The sequence below is a fragment of the Mytilus californianus genome, unplaced genomic scaffold (assembly GCF_021869535.1).
Source record: "Mytilus californianus isolate M0D057914Y unplaced genomic scaffold, xbMytCali1.0.p SCAF_7, whole genome shotgun sequence".
Taxonomy (NCBI): domain Eukaryota; kingdom Metazoa; phylum Mollusca; class Bivalvia; order Mytilida; family Mytilidae; genus Mytilus; species Mytilus californianus.
Genome location: NW_026262723.1, coordinates 114,848,179 through 114,872,501, shown reverse-complemented (window position 1 = coordinate 114,872,501; position 24,323 = coordinate 114,848,179). Strand labels below are relative to the sequence as shown.

General features: G+C 32.6%; 1 protein-coding gene across 10 annotated transcripts in view; it reads right to left on the bottom strand.

Annotated features, from left to right (window-relative positions):
- The window catches only part of LOC127708788 (carbonyl reductase [NADPH] 2-like), a 107,061-nt gene that overhangs the window by 9,078 nt on the left and 73,660 nt on the right, over positions 1 to 24,323 (bottom strand). For 2 of the 10 annotated variants that reach the window (XM_052213913.1, XM_052213911.1), the window contains exons 2-5: positions 11,829 to 11,926; positions 8,184 to 8,338; positions 6,571 to 6,613; positions 3,021 to 3,185 (exon numbers count right to left, since the gene is read on the bottom strand). The exons of 2 other annotated variants lie outside the window; for them this stretch is intronic. In XM_052213913.1, coding sequence (XP_052069873.1) covers positions 3,021 to 3,185; positions 6,571 to 6,613; positions 8,184 to 8,338; positions 11,829 to 11,926 — 461 coding nt within the window. Of the gene's footprint in view, positions 1 to 3,020; positions 3,186 to 6,570; positions 6,614 to 8,183; positions 8,339 to 11,828; positions 11,927 to 13,418; positions 13,582 to 24,323 lie in introns of those variants that run through there. 6 more of the 10 variants (XM_052213910.1, XM_052213909.1, XM_052213916.1 and 3 more) reach the window with 4 other exon arrangements.

The window sequence follows — 24,323 nt, the reverse complement described above, 5'->3', positions numbered from 1 at the left end:
AGTCCATTCTTTACTATATGCTGATGATATTGTCATTTTTTCCAACTTCAGCAAAAGGACTTCAGAGTAAACTTGATCGATTAAGTACTTATTGTAAAGATTGGTTTTTGAAAAATTCCAATAAAACTAAGGTGCTTGTATTTAACAAGGCAGGCAGACATATCAAACATAGATTTTATTTTAATAACATACTTATTGATTGTGCTCAACATTGTAAATATTTAGGAATAACTTTTAGTGCATCTGGATCTTTTTCCTTCGCTCAGAGAGAATTGTATAATAAGGCGTTAAAAGCCTACCATAAGCTACGCAAGGACTTTCTGTCACTGAATCCAAGTTTAAAAAACATTCTTCATGTATTTGATCATACAATTAAACCTATTCTCTTATATAGTTCAGAAATTTGGGGAACAATGTAGATATCATGGTGTTTCTCGACAAAACAGAATATGTTTCAGGTGCACCTCAAATGAAATTGATGATGAAAAACATTTTTTTATTTTCACGTACATCATCTTTAACTAGAAGAAACTGCATGTACTCCATGATCAACTCACTGTGTCCTGACTTTCAGCACTTGATTCCTAGCCAAAAACTAATCTGGCTACTTAATATAGAGAATGTTGATATATTAATATGTGTTTGTGATCTGATTGATGAAGGCAAAATATATATCTAGCTTATCTGCATCAGGCACGAGGATGGCATGGTGGTTACCTAGACTCACCTATGATAATAATGATGTACCTTCTTGTATTTATTTTATCATTGACAATCAGAATTATTCCCATATACATTATATTTAAGTATTTTTCTATTTCGTACTATGAAAACTTGGGCATGTCATTTAGCATCGTCCCTTGGTGCCTCTTACAGTCGGGTCATCTTACAATATGTATCAACTCCTTTTGCATCAGGCACGAGGATGACATACCAGGTTTGTGCATCTGCTCATAATATCATAACCAAATTATCTATTTTACATTCATGTATACCATGTGAGTCTATCTCCCACCTTTCCATGCAGCACCGTCCCTTGTGGCTTTTGCAGTTAAGTTAAATATCCAATACATTGCCAATTTATTTTAGGAACTTTTTCATGTTGGGGTGTACCTTAGAAGGAGGGAAACACTGTTGAACGTATATGTATATGTGTGTAGTTCATGATGTTCAAACTGCCTTTTTTTTCTTTGTATGTATACTAGACTATTGTTGTTTCGTTTTGTTATTGTCTTATTAGTGTCTTATATTGTACTATACTCCTTGGAGCCCATTTAATGGAAATAAAACATCTTCTTCTATCTTCTATATGTTTATGTAAATCTGACGAGTCTGTTGAACACTTCCTACTTGAGTGTTCTGGATTTTCTTCTATACGAAATAAATACTTTACTGATATAAATGAATATCGATGTTCTACTTTCACAGGCCTCTGCTTCACAGAGTTATCGTCCTACGATAAAATACAAATACTGATTGGTGATTATTTTTTATCAGGTTGATCCCTATATTAGTAAAAATATGGACAGTTTAAGTAAACAATTGTTGAGCGAAATGTACTCTCACAGATCATTGGCTTTGGAACCTAGAGTTTAAATGTGATTTGTTTGTGCAATATTTTGTAACTCTTAGTTTAATTTATCTTTTTTATGTTGTACATAATGTGTATTTCTTTTATGTAAGCTGTCTTATTTGATAATGTACCATTTTTAATTTTTAATGACATTTGAATATTTTTTACTTGTCTGTATAATTCATTGCATATGCTCAGAGGCGGATTTATAGGGGGCCCAGGGGGCCGCCCCCCCTTTTTTTGGGAAAAATTTGGTTGATTATATAGGAAATCACTGGAGCGTAACCGGAGCGGGCCCCCTCTTAGGCAGTCAGTGGGCCCCCACTTATGAAAATTTCTGGATCCGCCACTGATGCTGTTAAACGAAATTGTGGATAAACCGTCCGCAAGTGTCCCCGTTGTAAAGGAGTTAGTTATTTAATTTACTTTACTATATAATAAAATAAATGTTTTTGGTGAACCATTTGAGTCGGAAAATTCCACCTGAAAATTCAAGAGTAGGGAGAGAAATACAAATCATGTGAATACACAGAACCCCGATCCAATCCTTCTTTTGCTAAAAGAGTTCATTACTCCCTATTCTATATCTACTAAAAGCATTCTATTTTACTACAACTTCCATTTTAGTCTGCAAATATCTGCATCAAAAATAGATATGGTCATCCGCTGATTGGTTGAAATGCATTGAATATCTGCATCTCAAAATGTTATGGTCAAAATTAAAATTCCGCCGATTGGTTGAAATTGACTTTTCGGAACCAACAGAAACATCTAGAAAGAAATATATAGGTCATCGCTTCAAAAGTAAATCGAACCAACCAAAACACAAACGTACTGGTGAGAACTGTTTGTCTTTCAATTCTTAAATGGGTTACAAAAATCAATCTAAAGTTAGCGGGAATGTTGATTGAATATTGAGATTACAGAAAATCTAGTGAGTCAAAAAATAGCTCCCCTGAAAGCATGCGGTTTTAATGTAACCCTTCTTTCTAAATAAGGGAGCTACCATTTGATTTTTAGGGGGGTGGGGGCTAGGATGAAATTTGAAAAAAGGCAGGACAGGAGTTTTGAGTAAAAAAAAAAGGCAGGATGAGCAAGTTGGCAAAAAAAAAAAAGGTAGGATGACAATTTATGTAAAAAAAGTCAGGATAAACTAATAAAAAAAGGCAGGACCGAATAGAGTGAAAAATAAAAAGGCAGGACAGAAATTACAACAACAAAAAAATGCAGGACAAAATTTTTCATCCTAGCCCCCTCCCCCCCACCCCTATAAAAAAATCAAATGGTAGCTCCTAAAATAAATATATTACTTTCAGATTAGAGAAAGAACAATTCCGTGTCCCATGTCCGATGTAAAACCGCATAAAACTTTATTTCTATGGGATCTATTCAATTAATTGTTTTGCTATATGAAACAAACGGTCAGTTCTACAGTTATTGAGCTTACGTTATGTGGTCCGAGTTCTAGAGCCATACATCTGGTCATATTATCGACGGCACCTTTTGTTGAAGAATAAGCGCTGACTTCAGTATGAGCTGTCCTTGACAATACACTGGATATATTTACTATTGAGCCGCCTTCTCCTTTTTCTATCATGCGCTTGGCAATTACCTTCAACAGGAATAGAATCTTGGTTACCCAATCTTATATTTACTTAGACATAGATACTTTTTTCATAAGGGATATAAACAGTTATTTTTCAAAATTAAACGCAATTCAAAGTAACCTCTGTTATAAAGATGTGTCGGCATTTGAAATTAATAATAAGATTTTCATAGTAATAACTCCTTTCTGTGTGCAATTTTCGCTAATTAGAATTCGGGTGATCGTCATTGTTGCAGATTTTGCATTTATTATGAATTAATAATTTGTTTTAAATGCGCAAGGTCGTCCTTACATCGGGCTGATTATGACGTCTTTCCACTGAATCTATTGCAAGTGTACTGATTGATATTTTAGTCTGGGTATAAGATAAGATAAGATAAGATAAGATATTTTATTTCCAATTATGGGCCCCAAAGGGCATAAACATTACAACATCAATAATTTTTCATAATACAATACAAACAATGAGATAAAAAAAAAAAGAAAAAGTTTAACGAGAACTATTTAAGTTCTTTTTAGAATACGTAGATAAAGAATCTGTAGCATGTTTTTTTTTTAATACTAATGCATTTTATTGCAAGTGTGGTTGATATAGATAACAAACAAGCAGCCCAAAAAATGATTATTCATTTGTTGTAATTGGCCTTAACTAGACTTCAGTAACTTCGAGAACTCTTTGATCGTTACTTTGTGCTTCTGTTTAATTGTTAGTATATTTTATGTGTTGTGCTGTTCTGATAATTCAAGCTCTTTCCGACAGGTTTGTGCAGTTTGTTTAGAACTGTCACAGCTGGTTAAGGGTGGGGTGGATAAGCCCTAGCAAACATGTTCATCCCCGCAACATTCTTTATATGTGGTTGTCCAAGGTCAGAAACTTGTAATTAAGTGGTAGTCGTAGGTTGCTGTTCGTCAATTGTTTTTCGTTTTTTTTTTTCATATAAATCAGGCCATTGATTTTCAGTAAGTTCACAGTGTCTAAACTACACCGGCAAAAAATGTTTGGACTCGATGGTATCTAACATCCGGCACGGTGACGGAACATCAATAGACATAGAAAAGGTAGGTTTCTGATTATTTTTTATTTCTTTTTATGATATCGAAGAATATATATACATATACAACTATTTTCTACTTTGAGATGTAATATTTTCTACAACCGTTCTAGTTCTAGAAATAAGTAGAAATGCATGTCGAAATGACGAATTGAGTGAACCTTGCCTCGAATTTGTTTAATTTCTCGTTAAATTGTTCACATTGTACGGAAAAATAGGTACGGAAAGAAAGATACTGACATGGAGATTGCAAAACTAGTCATTTTGAGCACCTCAATACTTGTATTTCTGTGTATGGAATAAAAGAAATGGGTCATGTTAAAATGGAAGAAACCGGTTTGGTCCATGTGTACCACCCGGTTTTGTCCTAGATTTCATAATGCATAGCCCGGTTTTGTCCTAGATTTCACAATGCATAGCCCGGTTTTGTCAAAGAAAAAAAAATCATTATCGCATTTCATAATTTAACTTCAGCGTTAAAAAAGAGTTTGGTGGCTCGTTGGAAAACGAGTTCTTTCAGAGGACAACTTATTTTATTATATTATTTATTTTAATCTGTAAGCACTTGAATTCCTACTTTATTAGAACAAAAATAATTATAATTTTGCTTTGCATTCAAAAAACATTTTAAACTGCGAAATAGATAGAAATGAAGGTTACAACGCAAATTGAGGTTTAAGCCCTCTATACGTTTTTTATATGCATTATGTAAATTTAAATGTTTAAACTTGAAATTAAAGTTTACGGTCTTAAAGATTGAAGCACGCACATTTGATTTGCACAATAGGATGGTTATCTTTATAAGTAATCAAATCACACTAAGAGTGTAATCTTTCCTATGATCGTTTTAAATAAATCTTTTTGAGGATAAATGTTCATTATAATGCATGATAATAAGTTATTATAAGACAAATGTATATGCATGCAGAATCGCCATAGAAAATGAATGTTTATGGGGAGAAAAAGGATTACAACTATCATGCATTAAAAATCAAATCTATTTATCACTAAAGGTAACTATAATACTAAGTATAAGTTAGTAAAATAGTCTCAGGCCATCGAGAAAATGCAATAATGATTATTTTATTTACAGTCGTCCTATAGATAAACGGTTCTGTTCTCTCTCCATTGTGTTATGATTATCGTACATTGACGTTGGTCAATATATTTTTGACAATATATAGGGACGGATTCAGGTTCTTTCAAAGTGGACGTAATTCAAACAGCCTACATACCGCCGAGCGTTGCGAGGCGAACAATCTTTTGACGATTTTATGCTTAAACAAATCTTTGACATGGAAATACATGATTTAATATAGTTTGGGTCATCAAAGTTTGGGGTCGGGGCGTGCGACCTGTACGCCGCCTGGATTCGCCACTGATGTTATATAACTAAATCGTATACCAACTTGAAATTTTATAAGAAATAAGAAAACAGGGACACCCGCGAAATCGGGTGTATGTGAGTTGGATTATCATGTTTATTATAAAAGTTCACATTGATTTTTTGGAATAGTCGGATTGCGAGACCAAGGGATGCATATTCGTGGCGGCTTGAACTATTTGTATGAAGCTTCATATGTCAGAAGTTAGAAGGTTTGACTGCAACATATCTCGCACATAGACCTGACGATGTTTTCTATCTGCAATATGTCCACTGCCCTTGACATCATTTCTATATTATTGCTCGTATGGCCACATGCAATTTATGTGACCGTGAATTTATTTCCTTAAATAATTGGTATATGTTAAGGTTTTTTTTTTTGGTTGGTTTTAATAATTAGAATGTGTTCATGTCCGTCTGGCAGGTTTCATTAGTCCTCGACTTTTTAATGGTTCCATGAACAATGTTAAGTTTATGTGACACTTTTATTAAATTCTTTATCTTGCAGACCTTCAAAATAAATTCAATTACGATCATTCAAGCATTTGCGACATGTCAGTGCGTACACTCTTGTATAAATAATATGTAGTATTTATTTTTGTTGAAAAAACGCCAGTGAAGTTCATTTGCCATGTCTGATTAGTTTATCTCGTTCGTGTAAGCCGAATTTTATGAGTTGTTAGACATTTGTTTTTTTTTTAAATTCAAGAACGGTGCAATCTTGTTTGGATTTCTTGGTTGGTTATAGATCACCTGACCCAACGGGAAAGTGAGCTTTTTCATCAATTGGCCTCATTCGTCCGTCGTTCGTTGTCTTCCAATAATTTTTTACATAAATTTTCTCCTCTAAAATTGCCTATGTCGAAAAGTGCCCGTTTAAAATAAATTTTAACACGACAAGTTTATTTTGCAATTACATATATATTGAAATTCTTTCGATGAACATAATGATTACCTGCGAAACATTGAACACAGCTTTAACGTTGACATCATATAACCTGAAACAATTCGAACATGAATTTTAACTGCGAATCAATATTGATATCAATGACAGAATATAAAAAAGTAAGCAAAAGGCTTGTAGATAAAGCCGCCAATTAATTTTACCTTTATCATTATCTTTAAGAGGAGGTAGACAGGGGTAAGGGAAATGGGAATGAGGGGCGAAAAGCTGGAGTCAAGGGGAGGGAAGCAGGAGTCAGGGAGGAGGGAAGTGAGAGTCAGGGGGGGGGGCGGGAACTGAGCGAAGAGGGGGAATAAAAACTGGGATATTTTTGGGAAAATTTATTTTCGTCTGGGAGTAAGAGGAAAGAAAGTGGGAGTTGGTGGCCTCATGTCCTCCCTCTCCTTTAATATTGACAATGATGGGGAATTTTCAGGCTCAATTTATAATTTCTTATGTTTGTTTTGTTTTGTTTTTATTTTGGCATGGAGTTTTGTTATGTTTTTAGTTTAGCTCCCAAATTTTAAAAAGAATACACGTAGAGCAGGATCTGTTTACCCTTCCGGAGTACCTGAGATCACCCCCGGTTTTTGGTGGGGTTCGTGTTGCTCAGTCGATCTTAAGTTTCTTTATTGTGTTTTGTATACTGCTGTTTGTGTATTTGTGTTTTTCATTTTTTTCCTTGGCGTTGTCAGTTTATTTTCAACTTATGAGTTTGAATGTCTCTTTAGTATCTTTCGCCTTCTTTTGAAAAGAAATGTGTGATTTCTCATTGTTGCTGCCTTCATGACTATATCGTACTTTCTTAATGAATATACAAAAAATTTAAATGCTATCGATTGGCATAAACCGTATAGGCAACAATATGTCTCATATATGAAAAATGTGCATAATGCAACTTTTATTACATTAGGACAATGTGTATAATATAACTTAACATGGGATAATGTGTATTGTGAGGGATGTATAAATACCCTTCCACGTCCCGTCTGTGTTTTTGTTAGACTTTTTTCTGCTTTGTATCGATCTTATGAATGAAGCCATTTTCAACTGATTTTTTATAGTTTGTACTTATGTTGTGCTGTAATACCATTATCCCAGGTTAGGGGAGGGTTGAGCACCCACAAACATGTTTAACCCTGCCACATTCTTTATGTGCCTGTTCCAAGTCAGGAGATTGTAGTTTAGTGGTTGTCGTTGGTTCATGTCGGTCATATTTGTTTTTCGTAAATTGTATTGTTATAAATTAGGCCACTTGTTTTCTCAATTGAATTGTTACATATTTTTCATATCGGGGCTTTTAATAGCCGACTATACGTATGGGTTTTTCTCATTGTTGAACGCCGTACGGTTGCCTATAATTGTATACGTCCACTTTATTTGAACTTGGTGGATCGTTGTCTCATTGGCGATCATAGTTACCACATCTCCTTATTTATATATATAAAGTAACTTCGGACAATGTGTATAATATACTTAACTTAAGGCTTCGAGGAAGATGAAATACAAACAGTTACCTGTTTTCTACAATGGAGTACATCAAAACTGCACAACAGTAAAAAAAATATGTTTATGTAGAGTGTAAAGTGAGACACAATTATAAATATTTCTGTATATATTCTTACCTATCTATCTCTTCTTTTGGTGTGTCTATGAATGGCAATCTACAGCCAACACCAGCATTGTTGACCAGTAAGTCTATGTGACCGATCTTACTGACTTCCTCTCTTGTTTTATCCCAGTCTTGTAGGTCCACGTTCATTATGTTGATATTTGGTACCTGGAATCAACAGAGCAATGTTCAGTTTAGCAAGCAAAGTTTTATTGGAGTATGAGTCGATTGAGGATGTAACACATAGTGTGTGCTTTTACTAGCCATTTTTCATCTCTTGTGGTCTAATTTGGTAGAGTTATGTTTATACTTTGATTGTAATTTGCCACTTGACATTCCCCCTTTATTTGAACAGAGACATATATGGTAAATATACACGTCTCTGATCTTAAAGGCATTATCTGTCAAATATATGTTCACCAAACTTATAACATACTAAAACGTATATCCAAATTACCAAAAGTCCACAAAAAAAATAAATAATTAACAATGCGTGGACTCGTTATGATGTATCAGCAATTCGTGCGTATTTTAGACTATACGCCATCTAAATATACGTCGAGTTAACCTCAGAAGACTATCAATGCTCATTTAAATCGATATGAGCATAAAAAAACAGATATTAATAGACAGACAAGCACGTGAATCGAATAATGACGATTCAAGTTTTCTAGGTCTGTTTGATTTCATGTTATAGATTTAAAATATATGTAAACTATTGTTTTGCCTGTATACAAGAATGATTTTTGTAGTCCAGATTGGTCACCGAAATGGATATTCCTGGTGGCTTCCTTGTTTTACTACTCAATGTTGACATTCTTTTCATTTCAACGAATGAACATGCTTACTACATGCTGAACGCATGCGCAGCCGGTTTCCAAATTCAAATTAAAGGTTGCATGTGTGAGCCATAAAAGTGTCATGTGAAAATGTGTCCACCCGGATCTGTTCACAGAAAAGGTGTATTTAAATGTGTCCGATGCTGTGAAAAAGTGTCCATTCAATCGGACATAATTTCACCATAAAATACTATTAAATTCTGTCCTGTAAATAAAAGACACCCTTTACATTGAAAAAGTGTCCATTTATTGAAAATCAATTTTTAAAGGGAGATAATAAAAAAAGTCACTGAAATGTTTTAGCTATATATTTGAATTTCTATTACTAAAACAAACCAATTAAGAACCAGTTATAATTTAATATAAACAAAATTGAAGGTATTGAATTCCAAAGCATTTTCAATAATCGTAGCTATAAAAAGATGTCGACAAAGAGTATCCACCAGTTTCAACTGACATTGAAATCAATTACATCTGAGACTACTATAACTATGTGTCATAGTAGTCTCAGATTACATGCATTATTAATCACATAGTTTATATTACGTTCTATTAAATGTATTACTGTTTATTGTGTGTAACAGTATATGTTTTATTGTATAATTTATGATTAATTCCACATGGTGATGTTCACATTTTGTATAAATTCAATACTCCAGTTAACATGCAATGTTTTAAAAGAGACAAAACGCCCATGCTAATTCTAAAACTTCAGTTTAGATAAAGAACTGAAGATGTGTATACTTTTTGTAGGCATTGAGATTGGACACTTTTTCACGTGAAATACTGTCCTTTCTATGAAGGACATTTTTCATATGAAATATTGTCCTTTCTTTGAAGGACACTTTTTCATATATGTGGACACGATTTCATAGGTAAATATTTCATTATAAAATTTTGTCCGTGGACACAATTTACTGTGAAAAAGTGTCCGGTGGACATAATATCATGGCGGACAATATTTAATCCTACATATGAATACGGATCAAATGAGGTTGAAGTATTGACTTTCAAGCCAATAATACATGAGCGATGTGTGTTAGCTTATTCTGATGAAAATGAACCAAAATGACTGCCAATAGCTTAATATTATTTTATAAATGTTAAAAAAAAGTCATTTTTTTTTATTTTTTGGGGGTCTAATTCGTAGCTAATGCCCCTTTAATTGATGATTTTAAAATGTAAAAAAAGATAACCTTTCATGTTTACAAGTTTGCCTTGCTACTATTTTGAATTGACACACCTTAAACGAGCACTAGCTGTCAAATTCTTGTTCACCTATTTGACTTAAATTCTCATATTTGATTTATAACATTCTAAAACTTATATCAAAATTACAAAAAGGTCTAAAATAACCAATTAACAATACATGGACTCGATGATATGTATCAAAATTTCGTGTGTATTGTAGAATGTCAACGGTCATATCACATGATACAAACATAAATAGATAACGAGCATGTGGAATTTTATTTTTCTAGGTCTGGTTGATTTCATATTATAGGTTAAGAAAATATGTTAATCATCGTTTTTATCTGTATAAGAATGATTTTTGTGTGGATCGAATCATTTAACCAAATGGGTCACCCTTGTTTATCTTTAAATGTGTGGATCGAATCATTTAACAAAATGGGTCACCCTTGTTTATCTTTAAATGTTAACATTATTTGCCTATTAATAGCTGAAGACGCCTAATGCGTAACTCATCTCAAACTAAGGGGTTAAATTGAAGGGCACATGCATATGGATTCAGTGAGATTAAATTTTAACTTGCAAATGTATAAAACATCACCGATGTTTTTTATCAGATTTAGACCAATTTGGACCAAACTGACTGCTTATAGCGAAATATTATTTTCACCTTTCGCTTTCATTAAAACTTGAAGCAAAAAGAATCGTATTCCAAATTTTGGTCTAAATCGCAGCTAATGCCCCTTTAAATGATAAAATGGAAACAGTTCTTTAAATAAAAGTTAATTTCGATGTGAAACGGACCAGAATATGATCCATAGGGATCTAAGAAAAAAAGCTTGGGCTTCAACTTGGTACGGATCAATTAATCACAGAGTGTATTTCTGAGCAATATCCCTTTCGCTGGAAATTGTTGTAATGAAACCTATACTAATATCTTATTACTGAAAATTACTTCAATGTAATACTCAATACAAGTATATGAAGTGTAAAATGTAGAACATAGTGACCTATTTTGGGGGATTCTGATATACTCTTTATAAGATTCATCCTTACACCACTTAGTAGAATTTTAAGTCACTTAGTATCCAAGATTCGGACAAGTCAATAATGATGAAATATAATCCAGATTGGTGTGTGTATGTGTGTGTGTGTAAGGGAGGCTGATATGCTACACAAGAGTTTTCCTTACACCAAGCCGTACACCATTGTTCAATGATAGTCACTTAGTATCCAAGTAATCAGTGAGACTACATTTTAAGTTCTCCTTGCACCAAGTTGTACAATGATAGGTCACTTAGTATCCAAGATATAAAATTTGACGTAAGAGTGACCCATATTTAATGATAGACTCTCATATATTACCTCTGATTTAAGGCTTTCTGTACATTATCCCTTAGTTCATGCTATCTGTAAATTACCCCTTATACCATACTATCTGTTTTACCTCTGAGATATCTTTGCATATTTTAGTATGAGTATGAGAGTGCTTTTCATTTTTTCCAGACCTAAGACTTCAAACTTTTTGTAAATCACCTCTACTTCAGGAGTTTCTATATACTTTCTATGCTTTCAGACTAGCAAGGTCTTCTTGTGTACTACTTAGTGTGGAGATTTATGTATTTTACCTCTGCTTTCAGACTATCAAGGTCTTCTTGCGTCCTACTTAGTGCGAATATTTCAGCACCACATTCAGCTATTCTTTTGGCGATTTCTCGACCGATTCCTAAAAAATAGTAAATACTTATATGTTGAAAAAAATGAAGAAATAACCTGAGGAATGGTTAAGTTGACATTATCTTTCACAACAACAAGACATGACACATGTAAAACAACCAAAACGAGAAAATCAAAGACCTACCTTATGAATAAATAATAAACGATAAAGACACGACAGACAGCAATTATCAAAAACCACAGAACTATAGGTTCCCGACCCGGAACAGGCACACACACAGAATGCACCGGAGCTAAACATGCCTGCAATCGTCAAATCCTCCATCATCATGGAACAGCGGTGCAACAGTAAAAACAAATAAAAAGTCAGTTTCAAATGGTTTGATTTATCAGATTGGAACGAAGCAAAAAAAAAAAAAACTGATATAAAGACAAAAAACACAAAATACCGATTTAAGAGTACTCACAGTTACTAAAAGCTAGTTCAAAGCAAATAAAATTTAATAGACAAATCTTGTTTTCCAAATCAAAGTATCAATCAGTAGACACTCAACTGATTTAGTGTAAAGACGATACAAACAGCCTGAGACAAGACCCTCAGGTCCACCCAAATTAAAGAACCAACGAGTACACGCGGACAGCATCCAAACCCAGTGCTCCACAAATAACACCACTGCAATTACCAGGATTCCACATCCCGTTTGTAATAAGTACTCCACAGGCACAGCCTTGACCACTAAGCCAAATCTCTGCATCAATGAAAAACAATAATTAAAGCCAATTTAATTTAACCTGTCGTAACGAAATCCCTTCAATAATTAACCAGTTAAACATAGACTAGGTCCACCGAAATCCAAATTGTCGTCACAGACAAGGACACAGCGAATGAGCTGGGAAACATTTGCCCTTGACATTGTTTTTTTGTCATTCTCAAATAGAGGCCACCATTGACCATTACTAAAACTTACAACTAACACATACACATGACAAATTTGAAATAAGACGGGTTTTGTCTGACTGCTGAAACCTTTTTTTTTGTATCATGGAGTTTGGTCTCGAGCGTACCAAATGAAGGTTCTTAAAGAATACGTGTTTGAGGGGTCCCTACGTGGCATATTGCAGGGCAAAAATTCTGCTCCTAACAATAAACCCGCATTTTTCAGAGGCAGTACGAATTCCCCCCTCTTCATCCCAATAACCCTACCTCGAAGAACCTACCTAGTGTACCTATTCTTAATGTGTTCTCGTCATGAACATACATGAAATTGTTACAACTGGACGTAAAGCAAACAACAACCAATCAATCAACAGGTTAATATGTTTTTAATTTATCTAGAACTCTTTATAAATCTTTTCCTATTCCCGTATTTCAGTCTAATAGGCAATTGAATGCTTTATATATAAATATATCTTTGCCGGTTCTTATGTTCCTGTAACATAATATATAAATATATTCGAAGACTAAGAAACTTTCCCGGTTCCTATGTTCCTGTTACATAATATATAAATATATTCAAAAACTAAGAAATGTATCTACAAACCTTTTCCAGCTCCTGTAACGAGAGCTCTTTTGCCATCAAGTCTGCCCTCCATTTTGATAAAATATAGCAGTTCAACTTGTAAACATATCGAATTATATGTTTCAGTCACACGCATGCTCCACAATCATGACAGTAAAAATGTTAATTCAATAGACGCAAAAAAGGTTTGGGTTAAAGTATATAAGTATGTTAAATCAAAATGTTGTCTTTCGTAATATTCATATAGTTGTTATAGAAATAAGAGTGCACACGCTAAAATGTCTCGTCTGCTTTACTACTACTGATTTTATGTTGATAGTCCTAAATATAAAGTTTTACTACAAGTATCACATTAACTTAACATAATAAAAAAAGGCCAAGGTCAGATAAACAAAGCCAGAAATACATGTACACCTTACAACCATTCCATACATTGAATATCTTAAAGTTTACAACTTATAGTATACAAGAAACAAACCAAGCCATGAAAACGTTATATTAATATTTATACTTTATATGTAACTAGTACAACACATATAAAAACTTTCAAATAGATTATATCAATAGAATACAACTCTAACTGATATGAGCCATACTTTCTTAATGCAAATGCCTTCTTTTTAAAGTAAATTTATTGACCAATTGATAAAAGTCAAAGTTAGGGTCAAGAATTTTCATAATCTCTAAATTAGGTTAACTTGCGTCAAACGTCTACGCTGTGATCGGGGTATGCTTGTTGTAGACTCGACTCTTGGACACAACCTAGATATCATTCTTATTTATTTTACTAATGAATGTGTTTTAAAATTTGATTAATAAAAAGCGTCGTCACTTAGTTTATAGTCAATTTATAATGTTTGACCTACTTTGTATTAAATCATTATGTATAGAAGAGGCGGAAGATATCAAATGAATATTCAAACTCACAAGTCGAAGACTGAAAACACCATTGCAAAAAATGTAAAAACGACCAAAAGACAAACAACATTATTCAAAACACAACATAGAAATAAAGACTAAGCAACACGAACCCCATCAAAAGCCGATAGTGATCTCAGTTGCTCAGGAGGGGTAAGTATATCCTGCTCCACATCTGACAATCGTCGTGATGCACGTGTAACTACAAATTTGTGTAGTGTTTGAATTTACTAATCATACGTATTAGAACTGGAGATGGACATCATACTTTCGACTAGAATTACTATGGTTTGAAACATATACCATAACCGGTCTCCTACTGCACAATACCGATTGAAATCTTTTACTATAATATCCTTCAAGTACTAATCACAACTTAACATAGTTGGGAAGTCCACTGTATCTATCCAAAAAGTAATACTATGCACTGGAATTTCTCCTTTATCCTTAGAAATATTTATATTTAGAATATGTATGATATGTCTCTAATGTAACACAAACTTTTAGTTATTATATCAATTACTATTATATATTTATTTATTTAAAAATGCAATGACACTAATTTGGTCTTAGGAATAAAACAAAATTACATATGAACTGCAAAGTAAATAATTATATACGATTAGTATTATTATTATATATTACCTGTATCTGTATACATGATATGTTAAGTGGAACGACATTTATTAAGCAGAGAATATTTAAATGTCATGAGGAAAAAATGGTTACCATAATATTATTTGAAAGAGCATATTACAAGTAAGAAGATGATTCTATCTACTGTTTAACTTCTTATTTTGCATTTGTCCGAAAACGGTTTTATTCAAGTAAACTCTGTATCCGATTTCCACGAAGGAATTATGCTCCGTGGGAATCGGATCCATATTCGTCCTACCAACGGTTACACACTTTTCATTAATTGCTCCTCAGGAATCGGATCCCTCTACGGATTTCGGATCGGGATACCCAGTTATAATTATTTTATGGAGATGCAGCATCTAAATTCCTGTGAGAAAGTAACTACTGTATTCTCCTCATCGCTATTTCAGAAATACACAAATTACCAGTAACACATCATGTACTTTGTTTATACATTTTACCTTTAACAAATCACGTACTTTGTTTGTACATATTACCAGTAACACAGCATGTACTTTGTTTGAACATATTACCATTAACACAACATGTACTTTGTTTGTACATATCTATAAAGAGGTTAAACTCCTATCTATCCTACTGTCTGTCGATACATTTATTTTTGGCATTGCACAAGTCATGTCTTCTTTGACTGTCCATGACGTTAAAATACTAAATCCCTGGAATGTGTTTTAGTTGATTTTAGTCTCTGATGCATGATTTTTTATTATTAATTGTTTTGGCTTTTAACTAGCTGTCAGTAACTGCGAGTACTCTCAAATCGTACTTTCTTGTTTATTTGACCTTTTGATACTAATTGTAATGCTTTTTTGTTATTTAATGTTATTCAGGGTTATATCTGGTCTATATACCAGCTTTGTTAAGTGTTTGGTATTACTATAAATTTTCACTTCGTACTATGAGCATCAAAATTATTTATTTTGTAAAAATATTTCCTTTCTCTGTTGGAACTGTTTAAAGTAATTGCAAATGGCTGATATTTTTGTTCGAGCATATTGTTTTTCTTAAATTGTTTAACATTTCATACCGATATAACATGTTACTTTTATCATTCTTCCCTTAGTTCATTTATTTTGTATTTACATTGTTTCATAGGTCAAATTTATTTGTTCAGTGTATGTTCACTGGTGTTAATATGTCCTTTGATTGAGTTAAGTTATTTCTATGTTGTGATGTTACACTATTGTTTCAGAAAAAGGGTGAAGGTTTGGTACCATTAAAACGTTTAAACCCGCTGCATTTGTTTGCACCTGTTCTAAGTCAGGAATCTGATGTTCAGTAGTTGTCGTTTGTTTATATGGTTCATAAGTGTTTCTCGTTTCTCGTTTTTTATATAGATTAGACCGTTGGTTTTCCCGTTTGAATGGTTTTACACTAGTAATGTTTGGGACCCTTTATAGCTTACTGTTCAGTGTGAGCCAAGGCTCCGTGTTGAAGACCGTACTTTGACCTATAATGGTTTACTTTTATAAATTTTGACTTGGATGGAGAGTTGTCTCATTGGCACTCATACCACATCTTCTTATATCTATATACCAGAAACACAGCATGTACTTTGTGTGTACATATTACCATGTCACTATATTGGATTACATCAGTCACACTTCCAGCCTTTGCTCTTATTATCAAAATGGCGTATGATTAGTGGCATAACAAAAAAATTATGCCAGCTTTACAATTAGGTTTGACATAACCTGGGATTGAACCTTGGGCATTCAATGGAAACAAGCTCACTAGCGAAAGATCACCAAAGCAAATATTTGATTTTGAAAGTAATTACCCACTTTGCAAAGAAGTCTCAGGCAAAATAGGGGTAAGGAATACACAGATATTCACAAATTTGCTTGCAATGCTTCAAGAAAAGTTAAACTTCATAAATATTAAATGAAATAGTCAAGTTAAAATATTAGCAATATGAGAAAATCCTGTAGAGGTTAACTGATAGAGTTATTCTAAAAGTTTGTAAACGCTAAAAAACTTACATGACATTCTTTTTTTCACCAATTTAGTTTCATTGGTTCCCATTTATGAGGTTTTAAAGCCTTTCTTATCTCAGAGATGAAAGGTCAATGTCACGTATATGATTTAGTCTAAAAGACACAATAAGAAAAAAATTTGGTATCCCATTCTTACAAAATGTTACAACATAAAAATAAGAAGATGTGGTATGATTGCCAATATGACTATCCACCAAAGTTCAAAATAAGTGGATGTAATCATGGTAACCTAGAAAATCAGGTGAACCCTTTATTTTTAGGCCTATTATGCGTTTGCAAATTTGTATCTAGAAGTTTTACACCAGTTTATAAACAACTTGAAATAATCTTGACACCTGACATCAGCTTCTGAACAACTTTATACCAGCCAGTTTCTAGACAACATTACATCAGCCAGTTTCTAAACAACTTTACACCAGATCTGAACACCTTTACACCAGTTTCTAAACAACCTTACACCAGTTTCTGAACACCTTTACACCAACCAGTTTCTTGACAACTTTACATCATTTTTTTAAGGAGGAAGCAGAGGTAGCAAACAGCAAATCACAACCTTCTGAAGTCATTAACAAGATTTATCCATATGGTGGGATATAAAACTAAATAAAGACAAGCTTAACCTTTCCAAAAAGGTATGGAGTGCTTTACAGTATCATAATATTTACGCCTACTTTTATTTTGTGATTTTGTGTTTTTAGAGAAAAAGACACAGGTTTATTTTAAATTTTCATAAGTATCTATTTTTTTTATTTTCAGATACTTTTTATTGGGTTTCACTTTCACAACTATTAGTAATATGATACAAAGTGTGACCTAACAGGTAAAAGGCTCCATTCTGAGGGTCTCAAATAAGGGACTGTGAAAGGAAAATATAGTTAAACTAACAAATGACTGAGAAGATTATAAGAGGTTATATTCAGATCTTGTTGATCAGACTGAAAGATGATATCGTTCATTCATAAATATTTAACCTCTCTAATGAATTAAATTATTTCTGACTGGAAAAAGTAAATTGAAACTCTCTACTGAATGCCACCTAATGTACACAATGAATATTACACATACATTGATACTTCTCCCCTTGCTGACATGATCCCAATTTTATAACTCATTCTAGCTGATACTGATTTAATTCTTTACAAAATAGTAGTGTATGCACAAACAATTGTACACAATATTCATGTTTGATTTATATATATATATATACATATCATGTAAAACTGTATACTCAAGTTGCAAGTATGAAGTGTTTAATACTATTACTATATTTGTAGGTATTCGTCTTTAAACTAACTCTCTGTTTGGACCTTATAGTTCATACAACTTGTCTTTCAAATATAGTGGCTAGATCACGGTTCACAATGATTTATAAAATTAGTAAAAACTAAGCAAAATACCATTTTTATCATCCAGTATGACTCCAGGTATCCTTCTGATACCCATTTGTTTTTCCATCACCTTTATTTTTTATTTTTCTTGTTTTATATTTACTTTCTCTTTTTTTTCTGATGATGATGTGTGCAAGTTACCATACGAAAAATGCCGTTGGCTGTCGTTATACTTAATTTCTGTACCCCCTAAACAATATGGGAGTCAGCATTGAGGATGACAGGGCAGCCATTGCTGAGGTAGCAAGAGGAAAAGCAGTACTTATATTAATTCAAACTGTTATACTTATTTAGAAATACTAAAAATTAACTTACATTGCTCCTTCTATGTTCTTTCACTAGCTTGTCTACAATCAATAAATCCCAAGATTGACATTATATTTCTGTTGTTTGTACTTCATTTTATTCTTATTGTCGGTAATATTGAACCAAACCCTGGTCCAGATGAAAATAACATATCGAGTACACCCTGTAGTGTTAGATTTAGTGAAATCGATAAATCCATATCACTATGTAATTTAAATATCCGTAGTATTAGAAACAAATTAGAATTCTTAAATAATTTCACATACGAATTTGATGTCCTAGCTGCAACAGAAACACATTTAGATCCTAGTGTATCTGAAGATCAATTAAAACTAGATTCCTTCAATAACACTTTAAGGAAAGATCGAAACAACTTTGGTGGTGGATTAATGATATATATGATATCGGTATCGTCCGTAAAAGCGAACTAGAAAATCCCTTTGATGAAACACTTTGGGTTGAAATACGAGCCAAAGGTCAAAACTTCCTTCTCTGTCACTCATATCGTCCACCGAATGCGGACACTGACTTCTGGGCACGATTAAATCATGCAATCGAAACTGCCTTTCAATTAAACGAAAATATAGTGGTTACTGGTGATCTAAATTCTGATCTTTTCAATGTCAATAATAATAACTTATTGAAACTATGGACTTGTTCAATCTAAGAAATGTAATTGATAAAGCAAAAGAGTTACTGATAAAAGTAGTACACTCTTAGATCCTATAATAATAAGTGACTGTATGTCATATTATTTAGCAGATGTTTTAGATATTCCCTCAGATATAAGTGATCACAATGCAGCAGTAATATTTCTTGAGTGTCCCTCATCAATGTCACGTACTTTTAAAAGAGAAGTGCGGATATATGATAAGATGGATAAAGATAAATTTTTGAAAATAATGAATGAGACAGATTGGTATGCAATTCTTCCCGATGACAAGGATGTTAATGAATTATGTGAAATATTTACTGTAACTTTTCTGAACATTGCGAGGGAGTGCATACCTACCAAACAAGTAACTATACGAAAAAACGACAAACCAAGGTTCAATAGCGAGCTTAGGAGAGAAATACGCACTAGAGATCGATTACGAAAAAAAGGCTTTTAAATCTAAAAAACAATCGGATATTTTGAAGTACAAGCGACAGAGAAAAAGGGTCAATAATATGAAAAAAATTGCTAAAGAACATTTTGAAAGTAATTTAGACCACATTATTCTAAATAATGTACCAAATACAAAAACTAATTGGAAAATAATGAAAATGTTAATCAAATCTAACAATGGATCAAATAACATCCCCCCACTCCAAAATATTATAAATACCGAAAACATAGACGAAATTGCATATAAGGATGAAGAAAAATGTGAGCTTTTGAACAAGTATTTTAATTTAATCTCCAAATTAGGTGAAGAAAATATCAACGTACCACAATTTGAAACTAAATCTAAGAATAAAATTTGTGACATACATGTCACTATTCAAGAAATTATAGATATGATTAATATCCTTGATCCAAATAAAGCCTCGGGACCAGATGTGATTAGCCACAGGATGCTCAAGATCTGTCCAAATAAAGTTGCAATACCTCTTCAAATTATATTCAACAAGTCCCTTAGTCAATGTGTATATCCAACCAGCTGGAAAATTGCAAATGTAATAGCTATTTTCAAAAAGGGGGACTCATCTTTGCCATCTAATTACAGACCAATATCTTTAATTAGCTGCGTGGGGAAAGTTATGGAACGAGTTGTGTTTAAACATGTATATAATCATCTATTTAATAACAAACTAATTTATGAATACCAATCAGGTTTTTTGCCAAAACATTCAACAGTGCATCAATTAATAGAAATCTATGATTGTATCTTAAATGCACTAGAAACAAAAGAAATTTGCTGTTTTGTTTTTTGTGATTTTTCGAAGGCTTTTGACAAAGTTTGGCATGTTGGTTTACTACATAAAATGAAAGCATATGGCATTGAGGGAAATCTTTTAAATTGGTTCACTAACTACCTATATCAAAGAAAACAAAAGGTTATCATTAATGAATCATCCTCTACTTTTTGCAATGTTTCAGCTGATGTACCCCCAAGGACCCGTTCTTGGTCCTTTATTGTTTATCATATATATTAACGATATTGCTGAACAGTTAACTTCATTATGCAGACTATTTGCAGATGACATTTCATTCAGTTCCTCGGGTCATGACGAGGAACTTATACAATCAGTTATTAGTCGTGACCTGAGACAGCTGGATGAATGGTCAAGAAAGTGGTATATGTCTTTCAATCCTGAAAAACAGAAATTATGATGTTTTCAAATAATGAGATACAAGAACTTAATTTTACTATGAACAATAGAAAAATACCAATTGTGCGATCTCATAATAATCTAGGGGTTACATTTAGAAGTGACGCAAAATGGAACAACCATGTTGAAAATATATTAAATAGCGTTAAAAAACATCTGAATATACTGCGGAAACTCAAATATCAACTTAGCCGACAAAATTTGGAAAAATTATATCTAGTATTTATTAGACCAATTTTTGAATATGCAACTGAAGTATGGGACAATTGCGGAAAAGGTTATTCAATTAAATTAGAGCAGCTACAACTTGAAGCTGCACGAATTGTAACAGGTTTGCCTGTTTACACACACTCTGAGACTGTCTTAAAAGAGGTTGGTTGGGAAACTTTAGAGGAACGAAGAAAAAGAAGAAAACTACAATTATTTTATAAAATTCGGAATAATAATGCCCCTGAATATTTATGTAGCCTTGTGCCCCCTAAAATTCAAAGCACAACACAATATCCCTTGCGAAATGGACAAGATATCATTTTACCATTTTGAAGGCTGACACTGACTTCCCTATCATTTATCCCATCAACAATTAAACTTTGGAATAATTTGAGCATATCAGTTCGAAATGTAGACTCATTATCAAAATTCAAAGTTGAATTAAAAAACCACGACATTCGAAATGAGAATCAATCTAAACATTATTTATATAGTCCAAGAAAATTAAATATAATATTAACCCAATTTAGATGTTCGGTATCCTTCTTGAATTGTGACTTGTTTAGAGCTAACATTATATCTGATCCAACATGTAAATGTGGTTTGGATATTGAGAACATGCACCATTTTTTCTTTGATTGTCCTTTCTATCTAAATGAAAGGGCTATTCTTTTTAATGGTCTCAGCTGGCTTTCCGAAGGCTGCGAGTTGGACTTAAAACTATTGGTTTTTGGTTAAGAAACTCTTTCCCATGATCAAAATGTGCAAATTGTTAAACAAGTATTCAATTTTATAAAGCGATCAAAACGATTCCTCGTAGTATAGTATCAGTATAGGTAAAACGCACATCATCATCATTATCATCATCATCCTAATCTCTGTCGTTCTTTCCTCATTCCCTCTCCTTTCTTCAGTATAGTTTAGTAATATTTATGTTGTTTATATTATATGATGCATGCTCATGGTCAATTTGTATTGTTATATTATATTGTATTGTGGAGAAGACTTTATAAGTATGTTTTACTTGTGTCTGATCCTTTTTTGCTTTGAGCAAATAAAATATGTTTAAACTAAAGAAAAAGATGGTAAACAGTAAACAGACTGACACACTACATATCCACAGCTATCTCAAGAAGAGACACACAAAATAGGAATTAGATGATCTTCAAATTAATTCATGTTTTCTAGGTTTTTTGCTTGTGTCAACTAGTATCAGCTTACCTATGAAATCAACTTGAAAGTTCATATTAACAGTGATCATAAACAAATAAACAAACAAATTTAACAAAATAAAATTAAATTTTATTGCACCTTATTTTGCTGTTAACAAAACACCTTTGTGATCCAGCCAGTCACAGAGGTTATGAAACACTTCTTCTCTCTCTCTCTCTCTTATATTCATCATTACAATTTCATTATTCATAAGTACTAGTTAGACGGTAAAATATCATAATTCTAATTTGGAAATAATTCATGTATGTCACAGTTGTGGTTATCAAAACATGTTTTAATAACAGATACATTAGTCAATCTCTTCTAGAATATCAACAAAGCTCTTCAAAGAAAATTTGATTGCGGATTTTAAAATACACTATGAAAGGTTTTTTTTTTATCATTTTAAAGTAAACAAATAATTTTGTGAAAGATTTGCCTTGAGATCTTACTGCTGATGTTTTTTTTAAAGTCAAATACATATACAATGTATACATACAAACTGTTTCATAGAAGGTAGATTTTCAATGTGGAACAATATAAAACTTATTTGTACTTCTACAGGTCTGTTTTCTTGACATAGTCTATGTTGTTAAATATTCAATAAGTAGCAGTGGAAGCAATGAAATATATGGACTATGCTAAGGACCATAAAATAAACGTGACGGTTATTTAAATACATTTCACTCAGAAGAAAATTGATTGTCCAGTGGCAATTTGTTTATGCATGGTAAGGACAACACTCTGCATAGAAGAAGAAAACCCAAAAACAAAATGTGTATAGTATATAAGTGTCACGTATTTTTGCACATTGATATTTGTATAGTTAAATGTTGAATTGCAGGATAAATATGAGTCTGTGGACTGATTATTATTATTCTAAGACAGTAATCTCGATAAAAATTTATAGGTGAAAATAGAAACTATTGCATTCATGAATCGTGATTAAAATATTCATAAATCTTGGTTAACATTCTAATTTATAATCAAACATTGTCACATTGGTCGACTCAACACTTATAAGCCTTTTTAGCTGGAATTTTGTTTGCACTGGTAAAGAAAAAATGAATATAAATATTCCACGAAATGTCATAAATACAATAAACCTTCCCAATAAACATATGTATGGTATAATTATATTCATCAGTTAAGACCATACACCTAAATAGATATATAGATAACACTACCCTGTTGCATAGCTAAATTCAATAAAAAGCACCCTGATATATAAATTTATATTGTAATAAACACAAATAAATGGAGAATGTGTCCATGGGACACAGGTGATGCCCCTGTTTGCATATAACGTTATATAGGGACATAACTCAAGAAGGGTATGAGTAACACCAACCAAATTCAATCTTGATCTGATCGAGGTTTGTGGTAATAAGCATTGCATATAAGTTTCATAACATCTGGTTGAAGCAGACTTAAGCATTGCATATAAGTTTCATAACATTTGGTTGAATCAAACTTAAGTTAGAGAACGGAAACAAAAAACTTCGCTATTTTTCAATTTATAAAGTGGCATGACTCTAGAACGGTAAAAGTGATGTCACCCAAATTCAAACTTGGGCTGTTTTCTGCTCTTTGGTCGGGTTGTTGTCTCTTTGACACCTTCCCCATTTCCATTCTCAATTTTATTGATCTGTGTTTTGTGGTAAAAAGCATTGTGTATAAGTTTCATAACATTTGGTTGAGTCAAACTAAAGTGAGAACTGAAACCAATACATACGGACATACAAACAGACAATGATAACACGTAATGCCCCCTCTGCAGCAGACGGGGCATAAAAATGATTTTTTGAAAGTATTGATAGATTTCAACATAGGGAATATTCAATAACTAATCAGAAAATACTTCCATGATAACAAATTTTATTAGAAAAGCTTGTAAACAAGTAATTCTCAATTCAAATGTA